The following is a 24,527-nucleotide window of genomic DNA, read 5'->3' as shown; positions in this document are numbered from 1 at the left end:
TCCAAGTTCTTCCTATAAAAGCTTGTTGATTTGATAAATGAGGTGGTACTGGTAGAAGAAAAGTTCAAGAGGTAGGTTGGTGCTAACGTGGAAGGTCCTGAGTGCCAGGCTGAAAGAAGGGTCACATGCAAAATGGTCATGGCCCACAAGGGTTAGACCCAGAGTAGTCTAACCGGGGCCACCTGTTATTCCCAAGTCTCCTCAGGGCCACCTGTTATCCCCAAGAGAGTGTGACCCGATTCCAGCACTGGCATTGTTCCTAAGGCCAAAGAAGGAAAGAGATCCCCTCTATTTGTTTTTTACTCAGTATTGTTTTGCAGAACACAGAGACCTCAGAATCACAGACCAGCCCATTCTTGAACTGAATGCTGAGAAAGCGTGAAGCCACCTGTAACTTCTTCCAAGGTGTCTTTTCCATGACGAGGGGACATTCCATAGTCCACATAACAGGTGAGAACAGTATTACTGGGTCTGAAGGGAAATTAATGGTGAGTGGGAATCTCTCACTCACCATCTCAGTTGCAATTTTCTAGATATTATTTTCTACTTGGAGGTCAGTGAGACAAAACGTTGTGTTGACAGGAAAGCTAAGAGATTGATGTATTCATAATAAGGAAAAGACCTCTGGAAAGAGCCCCCTTGGTAACTTTGTGCAAATACAAAGTCAAGCGTTATTTGTGGCTGGGGATAAATTGCATGCTGCTCTTTTTACTAGGTGATAGTTGCTATCGTTTGCAATTGAATGCGATTGTCTTCTTTCTTTTCTTTTTCTTTCTTTAGGATGTGCTGAGAGAGTTTATTGAGAACGCAGCCAACATCTTGGAGATCCTCAAGCCACCTCAAATACTGCTGCTTCTGTATAAATCATCTGATTGACTGGTGTTTCATCAGCTGCTACTGGGACCATGACCCAACCACCACCATGATGAGGACACTACTGAGGTCAGAGAGGCACCTACTTTGGACATACCTAAAGGCTTCTAGGCTCCACCCATCCCTAAGGAAGTGTCTGCTCACAAGACAGATGATCTTTCTGCTGTTCCACATGGCAGCCTGGATGGTGGCAATGTGGTTTTCCCTGGGATGAAGTCTTTTTCTTCAGAGTAAAGGTGAAATCTATTTTGGTCACTGTACTGAGTGTCCAGGTGTTTTAGCAAAGCATTCTGTATCCACTCAAAGTCTTTGCTACTGAAGCAAAAGTAGGCATCATATCTGTACCTGTCAGGTTCTATTCCCTGTGGATGGTCATTGCACAGCAGTCTCTGGGCTGCCTTTTAATAGATGAAACAAAATCCCTGGAACTTTGTGACTATGAGAATGGTCATGAGGAACATAGTCAAAGTGACAGTGAATAAGATAAAAAGGGAAACTTTAGGGACTTTAAGACTTTCTCTTCATCACAGTCCTCCATGGAAATGGAGTAGAGGGAAACCCCCAAGAGTGAGTTAGGACACATGCAGTTTATATCTGCAGGAGATCCCAATAGAGTGACATTGGTTTGATTGAGCCAACTTATAAAAGTGCTGAGTTCACACTCACAAGTGAATTCGTTATGGGTTATGTCCAAGAAGTTAAGTGATGCAAATACGCCAGGATCAGGAGATAGGAGATGGTTTCTGGATATATCCAGTACCTCTAAACTAGCGGGTAAACTACCAGGAGAAAGAACCGTGAGCCTGTTGGAGTTGAGTCTCCTCAATGCAGTCAGATTGCTAAATACTCCAGGGGGAAGGAAATTAGGATAGTTATTATTCAGATACAGAACCTGGAGATGGGGAGCCCCTTAAAAACATCCCAGCAGAACCCAGTTTCCCAGGCAAGCTGCAACATATTTTCTCCAAGGAGAAGGTGTTTTAAGTTGTGATTACCTGGAGGGGTGTGATTTGGGTTACAAGAGGAAAGGCGATTTGATTTAAAATGAGTTTGGAGCTGAGATACCTGGAGAAGGTGGTAGAGATCAGCCAGATTTTCTAGCCTATTCTCTGATAAGTGAATGTAGTTGGCTTTAAAGTTAATATTTGGCAAAGTCACCAGTTTGTTGCCACCTAAGAGGATAGTAAGTTTGGAATAAAAGAAATGGTTTTAAGAACATTATCCTGCAGATCTAAGGTATGTAATTCTTTTAGGAATGAATGTCTGAATGTCTAGTCCTGAATTATTCAAAGTGATTCTTTTGGAGATCAATGTAGGCTACACTATGTAGCCCATCGAAATTGGAATTATGAAGTTTCCTAAGAAGGTTACATGATATGTTGAGTATTTGGAGGCTCTCAAGTCCATAAAATGCTTTGTCTGCAATCCTGTTTATCTTGTTGTAGGCAAGGTTCAGAAGTTTCAACCCCTTGAGTGTCTTAAAGAGTCGGGGGTTCAAGGAGAAGATATACCCATGTGAAAGATCCAGGCGTACCACTGAGCTTCTGTCTGGGCCAGAGAATGTGTTCTCATCAGGATCTTTGATGTTTTGGAAGCCAAACCCAGAACCCATAATATGGTAGGTGAGAATCAAAGAGGAAGTCTGGTTTCCCCTGATGGCATTGTTGAATTTTCCTGTGATAGCCGTTTTCAGAAACATCGAGGGTTTCTACTGCATATTTCTGAATGGATTCATGTATTTCTCCCAGTCCACAGAAATTCCCTTATACAGGTTAGTAGCTTTGAGACTGAAAAGAGAGAGCATTTTCCCTTGAAGTGGCTTGAGCTCACCTTCACATAAGATGGATTTTTGGTTGAAGGAAAAATCTAGGGACTTCAAGGAATTCAGTTTCTGAAATGAAGAATGAAGGTAAAGGCTACCAATTTGATTGTAGGATAGGTCTAAGTGAATTAAAGAAATCAAATTTCTGAAATAACCATCTCTTAATACAGCATCATAGAGCCCATAGGCAAACAGTCTCAGTTCAAGCAGATGGAACAGTCCCTGGAAAGCATCCGGATGCAAGAAGTCGATCTGATTTTTACCCAGATCCAAGATCCTAAGATTGGGCAGGTTTCTGAAGGCCTCTTTGTCCACTGTCAGGGGAGTAAACTGGCCCCCGATCTCTAGCAGTTGGAGCTGCTCCAGGTGGGGGAATGAGGTGGTCGTGATGGCTCTGATGTAGTTGAAGCTTAGCAGGAGCTTCTCTGTGGTGCTGAGGACCCAGGGAATCTTGGTGATATTGCAGAAATAAAAAAAGCCCATCCAACCATCAAAGGAGCTGGAAGAAATTCCAAACACAGGACCGGCCATGAGCACCACTCCTAAGAGAAGGTCAAGGTGATCTGCCATGGTCCTGTGGGGGAAAGGGGAAGGGAAACACAGCATCTCAGCTTGAGGCACTGTACATGATCCTCAGAACTTGGGGGTCTCCTCCAGGATGTGCCTGTTCTGGTGGACCCCCTTTGCTCACATGACACCAGAATGTGGCTGTGGTCATTACTGCCTGCTGTGGATGAAGCTGTTCTGTCTGTCTTTCTGTCAGACACTTAGTACTGCATTTTCTCCATACGAGGCAGTGTTCTAGACATTGACCTGGGCTGGGATGTAGCTCAGAGGTGCCATACTTGCCTTGCAGGTGCAAAGCCCCGAGTGAGATCCCCAATGTTACAAAACAATGGAATAGGAACAAATTTCACCTGGTCTTTTTAATAACTGTCTGTTCATTCATCTGTCCATTCATTCACTCTTTCATTCAAGATTTGTTGAGAGAAGTTGGAGAAAAGTTGTTTCACTTCAGCCAGAGAATAGTCCATTTCTAGCCCACAAAAGGTTCAGCTGACGAGTGGAAAATAAATCCCCTTACCTTTCCACCCTCACCTGTCTTGTCCTCTAGCCCATCTCATGATCCGAGCTGATTCCATACACAGCACATCTCATCATACAGACATTGGGTATTTATGATTTGGATATGAGGTGTCCTCCCAAAGCTCCTGGATTCATATTCAGAGGTGAAATGATTAGATTTTGAGAACTATGATCAAATAGGTCCATCCTAATGTGAATGGGCTGATTGGGTAGCAGCTGTAGGCAGGTGGGGTGTGGCTGGAGGAGGTGGGTTACTGGTGGCATGCCCTGGAAGGGTTCATCTCTTCTGTGGCCCAGTCCTCTTTTTCTTTTCTTTTTTTTTTTTTTTTTTCATATTTGAGATTTTATTGGCTGTATTGAGAATCAGTACACAGACATTTCACTTTGTACACAATTCTTAACACATGTACCGAAAATCTAAAAAGCCTTATACTGTGATTCTTTTTCAGTTATTCCAGTGACTTTCCAGCTTTGAATTTGGAGGCAATTTTTTCTTAATAGAGTATCAAGTACCAGTATCTTTGAATGCTGCTGTTATTTAGGTCCCACTAATTCAAAACTGTCACACACACTACATACTCAAACTTTCAATCTTCCACAGCACATTAAAAATATTAGAAAAACTAAGACTTCCACGACCAAAAATGTTACAGAGTACACACGATTCTGACAGCAATGTTCCAGGAGTGGTCTTCTTCAGGAAACAATTCTACTAAAAAACACAGGAATAGAAGTAATTTAAAATATTCAAGACATTAAATGCAAGACTGTGACTCCAAACTGCCATTTAATATGCTCTGTATTGTAGGTATAAAACTAACCCCCCACCTATGGAATGTTAAGCTGACACCCAAGACAGTCCAAGCCTCCCATATTTCAATATCCCACTATTTTCTGGTTGTACCCAAAAATAAACAACCAGTAAATGATTTCGCTTCTAAAAAAAATCATTTACACTTAAAAAATGGGATGAGGTGGGATTCCCTCCTTTTTAAAAATGTTTCTAGAGCTACTAAAAAACTTGCATTTACAAAATAGTTGATAAAAATATTCCTCTGGATTGTACAAGAAAGGAAACGGGACCACTGATAGGACATGGTGTGTGATTAATCAGACTTGGCTTCTTTCTCTTCTGCTTCATCAGAGGCGGGACTCTCCTCGTTTTTAGTTTCTCCATTTTCGGCAGGTAAATCTTCTTTTGTTTCTTGGTTAGTCACTTCAGCCTGTTTTCCCTTTGCTCCCCTTTTCCCTTTTGTTTGAACTTTTTTGTCAGAAGATTTATCCTTGGCCGCCGCCTTCCTGGGCTTGGCGTCCGCCGTGGCCGGAGCGGGCTTCTGAAAGGCAAACGCGCGCTCAGCGGGGGCCGCGCCCGCCATCCCCGGCCTCGGGCTGGCCATACTTACAGCCGACAGGCGCGCCGACCTGCGCTTGGGCTCCTCCCGCGCCGCGCCTTCGGCCGAGCTGACCTTCCTCTTGGGCATCCTGGCGGGGCGCGTGCGGGCGCTGCGGGCCGCGGCGCGCGGGAGCCTTCCGAAGCTGCGCTGCCTGGCCGCCGCGCTGCTCCCGCCGCCCAGGCTGCTGCGACCCCCCAGTCCTCTTTTTCTCTTCTCCTCTCTCTGCTTCCCAGTCACCATATCCTGAGAAGCTTCCCTCCATCACACCCTTCTGCCATGATGTCTTGGACCCAGAGCAATGGAGTCAGTTCTCCATGGACGAAATCTCTGAAACCATGAACACAATAAAACTTTCCCTCCTCTAAGTTGCTCTTGTCAGGTGTTTTGGTCACAGAGAGGAAAAGCTGACTAACAGAGTTAGTCTACATCATCTCCACAAAGAGTCAGATCTGGTCAGTTTAATAAAGATTATAAAGCTTTTTTTTTTTTTTTTTTTTTTTTTTTTTTGCAGTGCTGGGGATTAAACCCAGGGCCTTCTTTTTGCAAGGCAAGCACTCTACCGACTGAGCTATATCCCCAGCCCTCATGGCTAGCTTCTGTGTGACTCTGTGAGCATCCAACAATAAATAAAATCCAGTCCAGTTGCTGAAGTCCACATGGGGAGTTCTCCATCTGTCTGAGTAGGGTGTTTGCTTAGCCCATGCAGCAACAGCAAAAGGTGCTCAGTCATGTCTGGCTTATGTTCCCTCTATCATGCTGGGTGCTATGAGAAGCACAGAGAAACTTCATAAGACTCCTCCATTTTTGGTGCCTGGAACACATTCAATTTGCTTCAGTGTAACAAAAGCCCTGTGATGGAGGCTGCTATGGTTTAGAAGTATTAAAATCTTTGTTATCAGCCTGCAGCAACTGGGAGGCAGTGGAAACTTTAAGAGGTAGAGTCTAGCAGGAGGAAGTTAGGTCAGGGGGCCATGCCCTTGAAAGTGACAGTGGGACCCTGGTGCCTTATTGTGCCCCTTCTTCATGCTTCCTGACCACCAGGAGGTGAGCAGCCTCCTCTGCCATGTGTTCCCTACCATTTTGTACTATGCTACCACATGCCCAGAGAAACAGGGCCAAGAGATCTTGTACCTAATTCTCTGAAACTGAGTCAAAACAAACCTTTCCTCTCTATAAGTTGTTTACTCAGGTATTTTGTCATCATGATGAAAAGTTGACTAATATATCAGCAAAGAGTTATGCATTCAGAGGGCACGAGAATGAAGGGGAATGAAAATAAAGAAATAGGAAGGAAGGAAAGTTTGTAAAGAGCAGAAATTCCACAAAATACCATCAAGGGCAATAGTTTTGACTGTAGAATAGATTAAACCCAGAACAGTCATGGAGCTGGAGTGGGCACTGGACCCAGCTCTGAAGAGGTTTTGCTTCCTGTTGAGGATGATTTCAAAGCATCTGTGAAGCTGTGGCACAAAAAATACAGTAGAGCAGAATTAGGTCTTCGAGGCATTTAATGGTTATTAGGAGAAATTTGGTGAGAATATTTATCATCACTCTTAATTTTTCTGCCATCTCAGTAAGTAGCTAAATTATTTTCACCCAGAGGCTCAAGATGACAACAGAGAATCACCCTCATTCTCTTGAATATCACCCCACAATCAATTCATCTGCAAATTCTGTGGGTTCCTCCTCCTAAGCCTATCCACTGCTCTATTCCAAGCCACTGCCATCTCTCGTCTGGGCCATGCTGGTGACTAAAACCAGGAATTCTTTGAAACCTACCTTATTCTTTCCACCTACACAGTTTGTGATTTTTTTCTTTTGCAGGTGATCAGATTGGGTAATAGAAATGAACTAGTCCGTCCTTCCTTCCTTCCTTCCTTCCTTCCTTCTTTCCTTCCTTTCTTCTTTCCTTCCTTTCTCCCTCCCTCCCTCCTTCTCTCCCTACCCCCTCTCTGTTTTCTTTCTTTCTTTTTGCCAGGGATTGAACCCTGAGGAGTTTAACCACTGAGGTTCGAGCTCTTTTTATTTTTTATTCTGAAATAGGGTCTTGCTAAGTTGCTTAGGGCCTTGCTAAGTTGCTGAGGCTTCATTTGAACTTGTGATCCTCCTGTCTCAGCCTCCCAAGCTACTGGGATTACAGGGGTGAGCCACCATGCTGACTGCCTTAGTCATTTCTTAATGAATTTCCTGTGGCTTTGAGTGGGAGCTAATGATCTTGTATTTATAGATAATACCCAAAATGGAAAGTGGAATAAAAGTTCCAAGTGATATTAATAGTCAATATGATGAATTATTGAAAGAAAATAGAAAGCTATCAGAGCAGATAAGGGTGCAGCAGAACCCCCAAAGGCAGACACCATCCTGTCTCCCTTAATGGTTTGGGACCATTCTTCTCAGGCATAATGAGAGGTTCCATTATCTTTCCATTGTACCTGACATCTTCAATTATATACTCATCATTTATGTCCTATATATTTTCCAAAAGCATCAATAATATCAACTATAAATCATGATTATTAAAGCAGGACTAAAAAGTGCAGACCAGCATCTACAGAAAAAGAGATGGATGTGCCAAGGGACAAGATGAAAGGCAGGTACTTCAAGGGACCCCAAATCCAGCTCCAAATGTCCTGGTGTGCACTTGTTGGGGCTCTGATTCTAAAAGCTGATAGAGTCTTAGAAGGCAGATAATGTTATGTGGTAGGAAGTATGATCCCTTTTGCAGTGGTACCCAGGGTGAAGATTCTGATGATGCATTTCAGAGGAGACAAAAATAAGGGGAAATCAGGCTTCATGACCCATGGACAAAAATAAATGACCATGGAAAAATCATATTTAGATGGAGTTTTATGTAAGCTTCTTCACATCCTCTGGTATGAAGTGGATTCTAGCAGGACCTTCAAGACACATAAGATTGTCAGTCTCATTGCCCACATCTAGATGCTGTGGTCAGCTACGGCACCCAGGCACACTGTCCAGCAGGAGTCTATAGGTCATAATTCTCAATGTTAGAGGTCACGGACCCCTCTGTGAAACTTCGGAGAGCTTTGAGTCCTTGCCCTCCAAAATTGCACATTTGCATCACAAACCAAATTTTGCACCCAGATTTAGATAATTCACTGATCTCCAAGGCGTACCCATTTCAATGTTATATTGATAACCTTTAATATATATAAAAATAACCACAATGGCTTATTTTCCAGAACATGTTGGGAAAAAGTTTCCTGGAAAGGGACAGATGGTAAATATTTTAGGCTTTGCAGTCCAAACACAGACCACAGTTTGCTGACCTCTCTTCCAGAAGAAAAAAGGACAGAACCTTTGATTTCACAAATGAGGATTTTAAGTGACTTAAGATAAACATGTTCTGATGCTGAACTACTGATATTTGCAGAAATGAACCAGCATAGTCCCCAAGTTGCTGAAAGTTTTTAACTGCTGCTTTATCCAAACATTAGAATGATTCCTCATCTTATGTCACCAGAGAAGAAATCCCTGCAGAGACACAGCAATGAGAACACCAGCTCTCGGGATGACAGAGTTAAACTTTTAGTTTTTCTTTATGGATGACTCAGTACATATAAACATATGAACCAAACTAGGTGAATGACCTTGAATCTGTGGTGATAATGAGTGAAAGAAAACATATATTTCCAGACACCAAATTTTCAAAGCCATACTAGGACAGCCAAAATTAAAGTTATTAAGTAAGATGGATAAAACCAGCTGAACAAATATTTTAAAGAAAATTGTTTGAGGTTATGTTGTATTGTACAAATTTCATGCATTCTTATTTCCTTATGAAGAAAGGCATGAAATAACTACATATTTGCCTCTGAAGCAGATCTCTATGGGTCCAATGGCCAAACAGTGGGCAGAAGAGTCAGGTGAAGTGAACTGAGGTGACTGGAGAGGTAGTTTGTGCAGACAAAAGCAGGAAGAAGGGTCACACAGCAGATGTCCTGGAATGGGAGCATGAAGCTAAAATGAGTGGAAGGAAATTTCAACTGAGCACTGATACAAGGCAGATGTAATCTGAAGTGAGAACAAGATAGTGAAGTTGGTTCAGATCCAGTCAGACTTCAGATGAGAGTTCAAGAGTAGAATCCACACAGCAAGAGAGAGAGAGAGCCAGGGTGGGGGACTGACTCAGCCAGAGAGGCTTGACCAATGTGGACATAACAGAATCCAAAAGGTACCAAGAAACCTGAAACCCAAAACTCTAAGTGAGTTGAATCTGGAAGGGAGCAAGATGGGTGGGAGCAGGTGGGGCAGGGCCCAGAAGAAGCCTGGGAGCTGTGGCTACTTGCTTCTCCCCAGTTCATGTGGTGGGCACCATAGAGCAGGAAGAGCTTTCTACCCATCAGAGTAGTGTGCCCTCTAGTGGTTCTCCAGAGTAGAGACAGACATCATCATCCTATGTACATATATGATTACATGAATGGTATGAATTTATATTGTGCACAACCATAGAAATGAAAAGACATACCCCATTTATGTACAATGAATCAAAATGCAGTCTTTAAAAGTGAAAAAAAATATTAAATTTTTTTTTTTTTTGCAGCTAAGGTTCAAATTTGGAGTTTAAGCATGTTAATCATGTGCTGTACCACAGAGCTACACCACTTAACCTGTAGGAGGTTTCTAGAATGGACAAATTAAGACATACAGAAAGAGGAGTAGGTTTCCAGGGGCTGGCAGAAGGGGATAATGGGCTGTTATTGTTTAATAGGCACAGAGTTTTAATTTGGGACCATGAACAAGTTGAAAGATGCTGGTGGGTGTACTTAGTGCCATTGAACACTTCAAAATGATTAAAATGATAACATCTAGGTTATACATATTTTGCACAATTAAAAAAAATTAAGCCAAACCCACCAATGATGTCAAGCCTGATGCCATGCCTGCCTCCTGGGTTCTTAGGTTCCTTGGGCCTGGTGGGGCCTGAAAGTTGCACTTCACAGTCATATCCCAGGTACTCGGAGGCAAGCAGTTCTCAGGCCACGCTTTGAGAAGGCACTATCTGAAGGGTCCCCTTCATCTCAGAAACCCCATGATTCTTGAGAGAAAGAAGGGCTGATAGGAAATTCAGAGGGTTGTTGTGCATTGGATTTAGATGACTAAAGGTGGGTTAATGCATATCTAGGGCTTTGAGGGGAGAAAGCAGGAATAGCACAATCAATGCAGGCCTCAAGGTTCCTGCCAGCCACTGTTAATTAAGATGACAAGACCAGAGAAGGGTCAGTATCTCTTTCAATTGAAGCCAGTCCATTTCTGTTTCATCCCAGCCATTGGTGGAGCAGGTTCCCTTTCTTACTTCATTGCCTGGACAACAGAGCTGCTCGCCTAAGCTTCCTGAGTTATGGCCCATGGTGCACAAGCAGCAAATACACAAGCCTACATTTTGGGGGTGCCCTGCTCCCTGGACACCATAGTTGGCCTGAGGATGCCTTGGTCTGAGCCAGAGCTGTTCCTATGCTCATTTAATCCTCGATCCCTAACAAGTAATACCAGGAATAGGATCCCTGGCAGGGCCCGTGTTCTGAACGGATTCCAGACTGGCCGTGATCATGTGGCAAGCTGCAGAGAAATGTTTCTCCTGGCAGGTGCCAGGTCAACCTGGGGCCCCATTGGAGCACCAAGCCTGGTGGACTCACTATCTGAGAAAGACACTTCGTGGTAGATTTCCAAATGGGGACCTGAGAGAGTTTCTGCAAAGTTCGCAGAGTAATAAAAATACTGGACTAATTCCTAAGGTGGGTATGGAATGTAGGTTTAGCCTTGAGAAACCTGAAGGGCAGGGGACCAGGGGAAGTCTCCCAGGACAAATACATTCTCTAGATGCATCCCAATAAAGCATCCCACTGAACAAGCGAACAGATAGGTTGGAACAAGTCCAAAACCTCATTAGGGTCACAGTCCCTCCAGCTCAGCATTCCGCCTCTGACCATAGTTCCATTAAAACAGATGGGGACTGCGTGCTCTCAGCCTCAGAATTTGCTCCCCAGGTACAATGCTCGCTCCTGTCACCATGGTTTTAAGGCTACAGAAGTGATTTCATTTTCATTCAGCTCCACCTCTGTTTATTCTACAGGGACTCTTCCGAGGTTGAGTTATGTCAGTCACTGGATACTGAGGATCCTTGTCCAACGGAAGCTTGTAGGCTCTACACACTGTAGGATACTGATGCCCACAGTGTGGTCCCCCCACCAGCAGCAAGAGCATCTAGAGAGAAGCAGGAACACTTGGAGTCCACCTGAATCAGAAGCCTTGGGATTGGGGCCTGGCAGTGTGTTTTATGGAACCCTTCTTGTGATTTTGACATATGCTCATGTCTGTGAACCACTGGGCTGGAGTCTGGAGGGAAGACAGAATTGTCAGTCATCCCTCTGTATCCTCCAGCTTCACGTCAGTGGATTCCACCAACTGTAGACCAAAAGTATTTGGGAACAAAATGGCACCTGTGCTGAACACATACAGATGTTTTTCTTTTTTTTTTATTTTTTATTTTTTATTTTTTTATTGTAAACAAATGGGATACATGTTGTTTCTCTGTTTGTACATGGCGGAAAGGCATACCATTTGTGTAATCATAAATTTACATAGAGTAATGTTGTTTGATTCATTCTGTTATTTTTTCCCTTCCCCCCACCCCTCCCACCCCTCTTTACCCTCTATACAGTACTTCCTTCCTCCATACTTGCCCCCCTCCCTAACCCTAATCTAACCCTAACACTAACCCTTCCCTCCCCCCCATTATATGTCATCCTCCACATATTAGCGATATCATTCGTCCTTTGGCTTTTTGAGATTGGCTTATCTCACTTAGCATGATATTCTCCAATTTCATCCATTTGCCTGCAAATGCCATAATTTTATCATTCTTTATGGCTGAGTAATATTCCATTGTATATATATACCACAGTTTCTTTATCCACTCATCAATTGAAGGGCATCTAGGTTGGTTCCACAGTCTGGCTATTGTGAATTGAGCAGCTATGAACATTGATGTGGCTATGTCTCTGTAGTATGCTGATTTTAAGTCCTTTGGGTATAGGCCAAGGAGTGGGATAGCTGGGTCAAATGGCGGGTCCATTCCAAGTTTTCTAAGGAATCGCCATACTGCTTTCCAGAGTGGCTGCACTAATTTGCAGCCCCACCAGCAATGTATGAGTGTACCTTTCTCCCCACATCCTCGCCAACACCTGTTGTTGCTCCTATTCTTGATAATTGCCATTCTAATTGGGGTGAGATGGAATCTTAGGGTGGTTTTGATTTGCATTTCTCTTATTACTAGAGATGTTGAGCATTTTTCCATATGTTTGTTGATTGCTTGTAGATCTTCTTCTGTGAAGTGTCTATTCATTTCCTTAGCCCATTTGTCGACTGGATTATTTGAATTCTTGGAGTAAAGTTTTTTGAGTTCTTTATAGATTCTGGAGATTAGTGCTCTATCTGAAGTATGATTGGCAAAGATATTCTCCCATTCTGTAGGCTCTTTCTTCGCATTGCTGATAGTTTCCTTTGCTGAGAGAAAGCTTTTTAGTTTGAATCTATCCCAGTGGTTGATTCTAGCTTTTATTTCTTGTGCTATGGGAGTCCTGTTAAGGAAGTCTGATCCTAGACCAACAAGGTGAAGATTTGGACCTACTTTTTCTTCTATAATCTGCAGGGTCTCTGGTCTGATTCCGAGGTCCTTAATCCATTTTGAGTTTAGTTTCGTGCATGGTGAGAGATATGGGTTTAGTTTCATTCTGTTGCATATGGATTTCCAATTCTCCCAGCACCATTTGTTGAAGAGGCTATCTTTTCTCCATTGCATATTTTTGGCCCCTTTGTCTAGTATGAGAAAATTGTATTTATTTGGGTTTGTGTCCGTGTCCTCTATTCTATACCATTGATCTACCTTTCTATTTTGGTACCAATACCATGCCGTTTTTGTTACTATTGCTTTGTAGTAGAGTTGAAGATCTGGTATTGCAATACCCCCTGTTTCACTCTTCCTGCTAAGGATTGCTTTAGCTATTCTGGGTTTCTTATTCTTCCAGATGAATTTCATAATTGCTTGCTCTATTTCTGTAAGGTACGTCATTGGGATTTTAATTGGAATTGCATTGAATTTGTATAGCACTTTAGGTAGTATGGCCATTTTGACAATATTAATTCTTCCTATCCAAGAACATGGAAGATCTTTCCATCTTCTAAGGTGTTCTTTAATTTCTTTCTTTAGTGTTGTATAGTTCTCATTGTAGAGGTCTTTCACCTCTTTTGTGAGATTGATTCCCAAGTATTTTATTTTTTTCGAGGCTATTGTGAATGGGGTAGTTTTCCTAATTTCTCTTTCTGAAGATTCATCACTTATGTATAAAAATGCGTTGGATTTATGGGCATTGATCTTGTAACCTGCTACTTTACTGAATTCACTTATGATTTCTAAGAGTTTTCTGGTGGAATTTCCAGGTTCCTCTAAATATATAATCATGTCATCAGCGAACAGGGATAGTTTGAGTTCTTCTTTTCCAATTCGTATCCCTTTAATCTCTTTGGTTTGTCTAATTGCTCTGGCCAGAGTCTCAAGAACGATGTTGAATAGAAGTGGTGAAAGAGGGCATCCCTGCCTTGTTCCAGTTTTTAGGGGGAATGCTTTCAGTTTTTCACCATTTAGAATGATATTAGCCATGGGCTTAGCATAAATGGCCTTTACAATGTTAAGGAATGTTCCCACTATCCCTATTTTTTCTAGTGTTTTGAGCATGAAGGGGTGCTGTATTTTATCAAATGCTTTTTCTGCATCTATTGAAATAATCATGTGATTCTTGACTTTAAGTCTATTAATGTGGTGAATTACATTTATTGATTTCCTGATGTTGAACCAACCTTGCAACCCTGGGATGAAACCAACTTGATCATGGTGCACTATCTTTTTAATATGTTTTTGTATGCGATTTGCTAAAATTTTGTTGAGAATTTTTGCATCAATGTTCATTAAGGATATTGGTCTGAAATTTTCTTTCCTTGATGAGTCTCTGTCTGGTTTAGGTATCAGGGTGATATTGGCTTCATAGAATGAGTTTGGGAGGGTTCCCTCCTCTTCTATTTTATGGAATACTTTGAGAAGTGTTGGAATGAGCTCTTCTTTAAAGGTTTTGTAGAACTCGGCTGAGAACCCATCTGGTCCCGGACTTTTCTTTGTTGGTAGGCTTTTGATGACTTCTTCTATTTCAGTACTTGAAATTGGTCTATTTAAATTGTTTATGTCCTCCTCGTTCAGTTTAGGCAATTCATATGTCTCTAGAAACCTGTTGATGCCTTCAAAATTTTCTATTTTGTTGGAGTATAGATTTTCAAAATAGCTTCTAATTATGTTTTGTATTTCAATCCTGTCTGTTGTGATATTTCCTTGTTCATTCCGAATTTTAGTGATTTGGGTTTTCTCTCATCTTCTCTTTGTTAGTGTGGCTAAAGGTTTATCAATTTTGTTTATTTTTTCGAAGAACCAACTATTTATTTTGTCAATTTTTTGTATTGTTTCTTTTGTTTCAGTTTCATTGATTTCAGCTCTGAGTTTAACTATTTCCTGTCTTCTACTACTTTTGGTGCTGGTCTGTTCTTCTTTTTCTAGGGCTTTGAGCTGTAGTGTTAGGTCGTTTATTTGTTGAGTTTTACTTCTTTTATTAAATGCGCTCCATGAAATAAATTTCCCTCTAAGTACTGCTTTCATAGTGTCCCAGAGATTTTGATATGATGTTTCTTTGTTCTCATTTACCTCTAAGAATTTTTTAATTTCCTTCCTAATATCTTCTGTTATTCATTCATCATATAATAGCATATTATAATAGCATCATATAATCTCCAGATGTTGGAATAGTTTCTGTGTTTTACTCTTTCATTTATTTCTAACTTCAATCCATTATGATCTGATAGAATACATGGTAGTGTCTCTATCTTCTTGTATTTGCTAACATTAGCTTTGTGGCATAATATATGGTCTATTTTAGAGAAGGATCCATGAGCTGCTGAGAAGAAAGTGTATTCGCTCTTGGTTGGATGGTATATTCTATAAATGTCCATGAAGTCTAAATTATTGATTGTGTTATTGAGATCTATGATTTCTTTGTTCAATTTTTGTCTGGAAGATCTGTCCAATAGTGAGAGAGGCGAGTTAAAATCACCTAGTATTATTGTGTTATGGTCTATTTGGTTTCTGAAATTGAGAAGGATTTGTTTGACATACATGGATGAGCCACTGTTTGAGGCATAGATGTTTATGATTGTTATGTCTTGCTGATTTATGTTTCCCTTAAGCAATATGTAATGTCCTTCTTTATCCCTTTTGACTAACTTTGGCTTGAAGTCCACATTATCTGAAATGAGGATGGATACTCCAGCTTTTTTGCTGAGTCCATGTGCATGGTATGTTTTTCCCCATCCTTTCACCTTTAGTCTATGGGTATCTTTTTCTATGAGGTGAGTCTCTTGCAGGCAACATATTGTTGGATCTTTCTTTTTAATCCAATCTGCCAGTCTATGTCTTTTGATTGATGAATTCAGGCCACTAACATTCATGGTTATTATTGAGATATGATTTGGTTTCCCGGTTATTTGGTTCATTTTTTAAATTTTATTTATTTATTTGTTTGACACAACTTGTTTCCTCCTTTATTTGACAATTCCTTTAGGATAATTCCTCCCTTTGCTGATTTGCTTCTTTGTTTTTCATCTCTTCCTCATGGAATATTTTGCTGAGAATGTTCTGTAATGCTGGCTTTCTTTTTGTAAATTCTTTTAGCTTTTGTTTATCATGGAAGGATTTTATTTCATCGTCAAATTTGAAGGTAAGTTTTGCTGGGTATAAGATTCTTGGTTGGCATCCATTTTCTTTCAGGGCTTGAAAAATGTTGTTCCAGGCCCTTCTAGCTTTTAGGGTCTGGATTGAAAAATCTGCTGATATCCGTATGGGTTTCCCCCTGAATGTAATTTGGTTCTTTTCTCTCACAGCCTTTAAAATTCTGTCTTTATTTTGTATGTTAGGTATTTTCATTATAATGTGCCTTGGTGTGGGTCTGTTGTAATTTTGTGTATTTGGAGTCCTATAAGCCTCTTGAACTTGATTTTCCATTTCATTCTTCAGATTTGGGAAATTTTCTGATATTATTTCATTGAATAGGTTGTTCATTCCTTTGGCTTGTTTCTCTAGGCCTTCCTCAATCCCAATAATTCTTAAATTTGGCCTTTTCATGATATCCCATAGTTCTTGTAGATTCTGTTCATGATTTCTTACCATCTTCTCTGTTTGTTCAACTTTGTTTTCAAGGTTAAATGTTTTGTCTTCAATGTCTGAGGTTCTGTCTTCCAGGTGTTCTATCCTATTGGATATGCTTTCTATGGAGTTCTTAATTTGGTTTATTGTTTCCTTCATGTCAAGGATTTCTGTTTGGTTTTTTTTTCAATATCTCTAACTCTTTATTGAAATGATCTTTTGCTTCCTGTATTTGCTCTTTTAACTGTCGATTGGTGCGATCAATTAATGCTTGCATTTGCTCTTTCATCTCATCATTCAGTGCGTGCATTTGCTCTTTCATCTCATCGTTTGCTTCTCTGATCATTTTAATTATGTACATTCTGAACTCCTTTTCTGTCATTTCTTCTGCCATGCTGTCACTGGGTTTTATTGATGTAACATCTAGATTTGTTTGCAGCATTTTCTTTCCTTGTTTTCTCATAATGTTCAGGTATCAGAGGACCGCTGAGATATTGCAGATTTCCTCTATTGACTTACAATGTCCCTGAAGATTTCTATATATATCCCCCCTTAGCCTTCAGTAGGCTGAAGTCTTGGAGGAAGTTGATAATGCGGTGCTCCACCAGGAAGCTGCCTCTCTAGGAGTGGTGGCCTTCAGGTGGGGTATAATCCCTGCTAGTGGGCAGAGGTGCCTCCACTTGTTGACCAATGATCATCCAAAGGGGACCTAGGCTGTGGGCTGAGGCAAGGCCTGTTTGGGCCTGAGTCTCTGGTTTTACCATCCTTGTGGGGAAACCTCACCCAGCAGGGAAGACTCACCCGGTGGGGAGGTCTCACTGGTCAGTTCCCTCCTAGAGGTTCCCCTCAATTTACAGCTACCGCCTGGGCTGGGCTGCCTTCCTCTGCAAAGTTCCCAGGGGCCCGGCCCTACCTCCTGGGCCTGGGAGCCTCACCCTTTGCAGATGACTCTCCTTAGGCTGCCCTTCCTCAGAGAATCTGCCCGCAGGCCTGGAACCTTCGCTCCGCCCTAAGCCTGTCTCTGTGCGGCTCTTCCACCAAGAAGCCTCCTAGATCCTGGGACCCTGCTGTGCACCTTATCGCCTGGCTATGTGGCCCCTCCTCTGAGCAGCCACCTGGGGCCCTGTACAATCGCTCTGAGTCCCAGAGACCCGCCACAGGCCTCTTCCTCCAGACAGCTGCCCAGTATTCCGGTGCGTTCACTAGGAGCCAAGAAACTCACTGCGTGCCTCCACCTCCACCAACCACCCGTAGCCCTGGGCAATCAATCACTTCGAGTCGAAGTGACCCTTCCCGTTCCTCCTCCTTCTCCAGATAACCCCCAGGGTGTTCAGGAGCGGTCGCTCTGAGTGGCTCTGAGTCCGCGTGACCCGCAGCACGGGTCCTCTGGGCAACCGCCCGGTGCTCTGGTGCGGCCACTCAAGACCAAGCGTCCCACCACGCTTCTCCTCCAGGCAGCCCCCCTGTGTTCAGGAGCTGTCACTTTAAGTCCAAACAACTCACCACTCGCCTTCTCCTCTGAGCAGCCGCCTGGAGCACTAATGCAGTCACTGCCAGTCCACACGACCCGCCGCGCTCCTCCTCCTCCTCCTCCTACTCCTCCGGGCAGGCCCCGGGGTTCAGAAGTGGTCTGAGTCCAAACAGCTCGCCACGCAGCCCCTTCTTTGGCAACCGCCTGTAGCTCTGGTGTAGTCACCCCGAATCCAAGCGGCCGCGCTCCTCCTCCTCCTCCTCGTCCTCAGGGCAGGCCCCGGTGTTCAGAAGCGTCGTTCCGAGTCCAAACAGCTCGCCGCGCAGCTTCTCCTCTGGCAACCGCCTGCAGCTCCGTGCAGTCACTCCAAATCCAAGTGGCCACGCTCCTCCTCCTCCTCCTCAGGGCAGGCCCCGGTGTCCTGAGTCCACACAGCTCTCCTCGCCACTCTTCCCCTGGGCAGCTGCCGGAGCCCCAGTGGTTGCTCCGAGTCCCAGCGCTGTGCCGAGCGGCCTCCTTTACTGCACTCCCAGCTGTCTGAGTTCACTGCTCCAGCGGGGGGAGGGGCGTCTTGCCGGCAGTTCTACTTCACAAAGTTTCCTGCGTTCCGGGACCACCGTCCCATCCGGGATGCCCCCCCAGGGGGTGAGAGTCACCCGGCTGCTTTGAGTTGGTCCCAAGCGTCTCAATATCTCCTCTTTTGAATCCTGAGTCCTGGAAAAACATGAAATGCAGCCACCCTCTAGGCCGCCATCTTGAAACCCCCAGATGTTTTTCTTAATGTCATCTCCTAAGTAATACCATAAAGCAACTATTTACACAGCACTTGCAATACATTAGGCATGATAATTAATCTGAGATTATTTAAAGTGTATGGGAGGTGTGAGTAGGTTATACAAATACTACACCATTTTGTGTAAGATATGTTTGGCATCTGTGGTGGTCCTGGAACCAATTTCCTGGGGATACTGAGTGAAAACTGAATGCTAATCACTGTAATATCATACTGTGGGATACTGTAGACTCCTCCACTATTGTAGACAACATTTTACAAATAAGGAAATTGAGGCCCAGAGAAATTAAGTAACTTACTTAAGACCACACAGCTCTGTCTGCTGTGCATCCCCTTCTATGTCAAACACCTTCCTTTGTGGCAGTGCAAGCTGTTTTGTGCAGTGGTCCTGCTTCAGCCCACCTCACAGTCATCATCTGCTAATCTTGTGGTCACTTCCCTTTAATCACAAAACACTCCGGCCCTGGCTCCCAGCAGGTCACCCTCTCTGGTCCTCTTCAATGTCCATATGAAGGTCCATTTTATCTCTGTGTAATTTATTGCTGGCATGGTTCCCACTTTGAAATATCGAGTTCTCTCAACACAAGTTTCTCCTCTCAGCTCTCTCATGCCCTTATCTGAACCATGGCACCTTCCTGATGGCCTCAGAACTTCCCTGCATCTGGGTTCGATAGTGCATGCCTGTAATCCCAGCAACTTGGGAGGCTGAATCAGGAGGATCATGAGTTCAAAGCCAGCCTCAGCAACTTAGTGAGGCCCTAAGCAACTCAGTGAGACCCTGTCTCAAAAAATAAAAAGGACTGGGAATGTGGCTCAGTGGTTAAGCCTGGGTCCAAACATTAAAAAAGAAACAACTGCCCTGGACCCTACGCCTGGCAGCTAGTCCATGTCATGTGCGTTGTTGCCCTTACAGACATGCAGCACTCAAGTGTGCCCTCAACACAACTTCACCAGTCTCTTCTTCCTCTTACTCCTTCAGGAGCACTTCCACCGGTTGCCCCTCCCAGAAGCAGCTGGCCTTGCTTCCTGCTTCTAGCAGCCTAGGAAGGCCCAGCGCCTGCTCCTGATTGGGAGCGTGCTGCTGCCCTCTAGTGGCCACCCGTGTGGCTGACTGTGTTGGGACAGCAAGGCCCGCTAGAGGGCTCTGTACCAGTACTGGGGCAGCACCCTGCTGCGCCACTGGGAGGGAAACTCAGTCAAGCAGGGGAGGCTGGGCCTCAGCATTTCACATTAAGGTTAATGTGGTGAGAGAGGGCAGCTCACTCATGCAAACAACATTCCATGGCTGGGGACAGGCGACTTCACACAAGCAAAATGCAAGCACGCTCCACACCGTCACTTAGACACATCACACACCTGAGCAGAGGCAGTCCTTAGTATCTTCTGTGAACACCAAGGACGAACACAGCAGGGTGAAAGTCTGCAACTGCCTACAGTTCTATTAACAGGACTCTGAGATCAGCACATTAGGTTTCTGGGCACTGGTGCACGCTCAGGAGAAGGGCTGATTTATTTACTGACTCTCTCTGGTCTCATTAGGCTCTGTTTGCATCTCTAAGTGTTTATGATGATTCTATAACACCAAGCATAATTATTAAGTCTAGCCCAGTGAGAAATGCCCCTTTTATGTTCAGTCTTTGTTCCACGCACACTGGGTGGGGTTGGGAGATATCATGAGAATCTCTGTCCATGCCGAATTCCCGGAGTTGCAGAAACTGAAAACCCTGTCAGGACGGATGGGACCGTGCTGCAGGGAATGTATGCAGTGCAGGGGTTCTCTGAGCTGCAGACCATTCACGAAATTTCTTCTGGAAATTCATCTACAACTGCAGTCAAGCTCCTCGGCTGGTATTTAAAGTCCCACCTGCGTCCCTGTTTGTAAAGTAGAATTCTATTGCTTGTTCTGTTTGGTTTACTGCCGTCACTAGCACCCAGAAGGAACCCTGTTGGCAAATATCTGCTGAATGAATGAATTTGCTTGTGTCCTGCCCTGGGGCCTCCCTTCCTCTTCCTGGACCTGCAGAAATGGTGCCCAGGTGCTGAGAACTGTCTGCTGGTTCTCTGGGTCCCCTGGATGGACTGATCTGGGGTCATGCACAGCAGCCCCATCTCGCTTGGTCTCTTCTCTCCTTTCTGGGCCATCACTCCCCTCTGACCAGTGAGTATTACCTGCTAGTAGTATATTATCTGCTTTGGAGAGTGAGCTCCTTCCTTCCTTCTTCCCCTGAACACACCCTGAAATGTCCTTTTCTGCATCTGTAGCATTTCCCCTAATGCATAGCATGTAGACTATGATGTTTCCGAATCCCTTTGAACTGTTCAAAATCATCATTGGTCACAGACCCTTGCTTCTGTCTTCAGTACATGTATCCTCAAAATCTAATAAGGTGGCTTCCCTAAGTCCTCACAGGAAGAAGCTTCAAGGTCTGCATCAATGCAGTTGGCAACTCATTCTATGAATTTCACCTCTGAGTATCTCCAGCAGTGATTCCCCTGCCTTCCTATTCTGCTGCCTCTTCCTTGCTTCAAGGCCCCACTGTCTCCTCCTGGATTCCTAAAGCAACCACCTCCCAGAGTGGGCAATAGGGTTTGGATCTTGAATGTTCCCCAAAGGCCCATATGGTGAAGGGTTGGTTACCAGCCTGTGTCACTGTTGGGAGGCGGCGGAATCTTTAACAGATGGTGTCTAATAGGAAAAAGTTAGGTTACTGAAGGGAATATTGAGATCCCAGGCACTTCTTCTTTCTCTCTGCTTCCCAGACACTATGAGTTGAAAACTTCTCCATTACCATGCACTCTTGCAATGATATGCTGCCTTACCACAAGCCCAAAGCATTTAGACCAATCAATCATGGACTGGAATCTCTAAAACTATATGCTAAAGGAAACTTTTCCTTTATTAAGATGATTGTCTCAGGTATTTTGTCACCGTAATAGAACTAACAGTGTGCGTAACTCTGACAAATGCATCCCTCACTCTGCTACCTGAGGGAGCTTCCCAGAGCACAACTCCTACCAGAAAAGTCTCCCTGGCTCCTTATGCCCACAACATCAGAACTCTTCAGAATTACTCTGGGGCCCTCCACCTGGGACCATATCCTAATTCTGGAATGGCCCCTTAGGACCTGCACTCTCACTTTACAAAGGGGAAACCTCAACCCAGTCAACCTTCCTTTCTGTTTCTAGACTTCCTTCCCCTTGCTTCTTTGTTTCCCAGATATAATCTGTCATTCTCAGAATTTGGCCTCCACCCTGATTTCTTTGCTTGGGCTACTTCCTGGGCTTGGAATGCATATGCACATCTCCTCAGCTCATCCCATTCCATGCCCCTTGCCAGGGCTGCTCTGAGGCCGGCTCTTCCATGAAACGGTCCTCGCATTTCTCCAGACATGCTTTGCCTCTCTCCCTTGATATTCTGGGTATGGCTCCAGGACAGCATTTTTATTACATTATGCCTCTCTCACTAGATTGTAAATCTGGAGGGCAGGAACTCAATTTTATTCACGTGGGAGCCCCTGCTGTACTTGGCACAACTAAATCTTGAAGAAGATATATATTCATCAGAAGCACTTACCTCCTCATCGTAGCACGAGGGACTTCTAAGTTATTTTCATTCTAGGAGCAGAGGGTGTGTGTGTGTGTGTGTGTGTGAGAGAGAGAGAGGGAGAGAGAGAGAGAGAGGGAGAGAGAGAGAGAGAGAGAGAGAGAGAGAGAGAGAGAGAGAGAGAGAGAGAGAGAGAGGATACATTAGGAGGTAGAGCTTTTGCTTTCTTAAGAGAGAATAGGAAGCTAACTAAGAGAAAGAAATAGAAAACATTACATAGGTGGATAGGTGGTTTTCTGTGCCATATGGCAATTTTCATTTTAGGTGTGTTTCTATTAAATGGAATTTTAATCAGAAAAGAAGAAAAGATCAAGACCATTTTGTAAGTTGAGGCACATAGAACATCAGGGTTGAAGAGATTTTGAACCAGCTCTGACCCAACATCTGGTTCAGAAGGTGGCTGTCTAAGTCATTCAGTCTGATGGGCAACTTTCTTTCTTATAACTCCAGGGAGAGGAAAAAATTCACTGTGGTGGTGAGGAAGTTGTCACCCAGGACCCAGAAGTCTCTTTCATGACATTTCCATGGTCATTTGGTTTCTGAGGCTCAAACACAAGGACAAGACAATTCCACTGTCTCTACTCTCCAGTGAGCAGAGAACAAGCTGACTCAAGGATCTTGTGAGTTTCTGGGGGAAAACAGACCTAAGGTCACCACCAGAGTTTTGCATTTCTAAGCAGTAGGACTAGGCAAATCACGGTGATGTTAGGAGACACCAAGCAATTATTGGGTCTCAGATTTAGGATGAGAGTGTCCTGAGAGTTGAAGATTTGAACACTTTTGCTTTTCATAATTTTATAGATGATTTAATGGACGGTCACCAAGGGTAAGCTCTTGCCTAAGGTCTTACATCTATTAGATCATGGAGTTAGGATTTGAATCCAGTTGAAAACTTGTCATTGTGATTTTTAAATAAAATCTATATTGAATACACTGCAAAATACATCCAGAGCTTCACTGGGCACTTTGCACGAGAATCACCTAGAGATCTTATTGAAAGAGAAATGCCGATCCATCAGCTCTGGGTGGGGCCATAGAACCTGCATTTCTAATGAGCTCCCAGGAGGTGATCATGCTGCTGCTCCACTGACCACACACCCAGTGGACAGGGCCTAGAGATGTGCTCTCTGCCTGGTGCTCACTGCTCCTCTGCTCATCTGGGCTGCCTTGTGCTGCACAATCAGTTCTGAGAGGAACTGAATTCACTCCCCAGTTCTCCGTAGCCCTGGAGAGTGAAACATCAGGTGGTACCTCAGAGAGGACTCATTTGGGATTTCAGAAGATGGGGAGCTAGAAGGGTCCCACCGTTTTACTAGGAGCTAAGAAAACAGGAGGGCTTGGGGTCATTTCCTTTGGTTCAGAAGCACTTCTCCTGCAGATCAGCAGGGGGTACACAAAGGGCAGAATTGGGGTGTGAGGGGCTGTGCTGGGCTCCACTGGGAGGCTTGTATTCCTTGCATAATGGGGTGAGTTTAGAGATGGAAATGACAACTAAGCTGCTTACAGCTGGATTCAAATCCTAGCTCCCCAATGTAACAGATGTGTGAGATTGGGCAGTGCTGAAGCCCTGGGTGCATAAGTCTGAATCATCTGTAAAACAGCAACAATAATAGTTTCTACTTCCTCCAGCAACACAAAGAGCAGCTACTGAGGACCCTCCAGTGTCCAAACTGGAGAACCCAGTTAGCCACATAATCCTCTCATATTTCTTGCTTGCTTAAGTAGAAAGCCATCATTTATGCAACTATGCCTCACCAGAAAGGCATTCCTTTTAAAACCACTGAAGGGGGACAGTGAGAGAAGGAAGTGGGTTTCTTGACACACTGGGGTGATTTGCTGTTTCTCTTTTAAGTACTCATGGGAAATTATGTACTAGCTTCCTCTGTTTTCTTTTAATATTGTCTGGTGGTAGTCCCCAGCATCATAAAACAACAAAAACCAAGGGAGTGATAATCTGAAAACAGTATGTTGAGAACTGAAATGGGTTAGGCACAGAGTGGCTTCTCTTTTGTCTGCTTATTATAAACTCATTAGCACAGTGTTAAAGCAGCTGATTAAAATAAATAATTTCATCTGAGTGATTATGAAAAGTGAACAACTAGCATAACACATTCAAAATCCTCAGGGAAAGATAGTTCACCTTAGAATTGAACATCTCTACCTGTCTTCAGGTTCAGTCTGTGCTCGTCTTCTCAATTAGAAAATTAACATTGCAGGCTCTGAC

The 24,527-nt window shown here is 43.7% G+C and overlaps 2 protein-coding genes, 1 long non-coding RNA gene and 1 pseudogene across 9 annotated transcripts in view; 2 read left to right on the top strand and 2 right to left on the bottom strand.

Annotated features, from left to right (window-relative positions):
- Nucleotides 1–24,527, top strand: part of LOC306641562 (uncharacterized protein) — a 109,473-nt gene that overhangs the window by 52,012 nt on the left and 32,934 nt on the right. The gene's annotated exons all lie outside the window — the stretch shown is intronic.
- On the bottom strand, nucleotides 712–23,714 carry LOC306641534 (toll-like receptor 5; annotated as a pseudogene). Its single transcript, XR_013766845.1, has 2 exons — nucleotides 23,285–23,714; nucleotides 712–3,269 (listed from the first exon to the last, which is right to left on the bottom strand). The product of XR_013766845.1 is annotated as a toll-like receptor 5 (transcript).
- On the top strand, nucleotides 1,001–5,636 carry LOC306641576. Its single transcript, XR_013758200.1, has 4 exons — nucleotides 1,001–1,103; nucleotides 2,127–2,185; nucleotides 2,319–2,491; nucleotides 5,409–5,636. It is a non-coding gene; the product is annotated as an uncharacterized lncRNA (long non-coding RNA).
- LOC306641569 (non-histone chromosomal protein HMG-14) lies at nucleotides 4,874–5,365 on the bottom strand. The gene is made up of 2 exons (XM_079106726.1): nucleotides 5,185–5,365; nucleotides 4,874–5,115 (listed from the first exon to the last, which is right to left on the bottom strand). Exons 1-2 carry the CDS (start codon nucleotides 5,260–5,262, stop codon nucleotides 4,888–4,890), a joined length of 306 nt encoding a protein of 101 aa, XP_078962852.1. The 5' UTR covers nucleotides 5,263–5,365; the 3' UTR covers nucleotides 4,874–4,887.

The sequence above is a fragment of the Sciurus vulgaris genome (assembly GCF_902686455.1).
Source record: "Sciurus vulgaris genome assembly, chromosome: 12".
Taxonomy (NCBI): domain Eukaryota; kingdom Metazoa; phylum Chordata; class Mammalia; order Rodentia; family Sciuridae; genus Sciurus; species Sciurus vulgaris.
Note: the sequence above shows the minus strand (reverse complement) of the source record. Positions and strands in the feature narration are given on the sequence as shown.

Excerpts from the sequence above, each read along its gene's own strand:
- LOC306641569 (XM_079106726.1), bottom strand. The coding sequence starts at position 5,262 with ATGCCCAAGAGGAAGGTCAGCTCGGCCGAAGGCGCGGCGCGGGAGGAG. Across the intron at positions 5,116-5,184 it reads GGTCGGCGCGCCTGTCGGCT|AAGCCCGCTCCGGCCACGGC; the intron begins GTAAGTATGGCC and ends TTTGCCTTTCAG.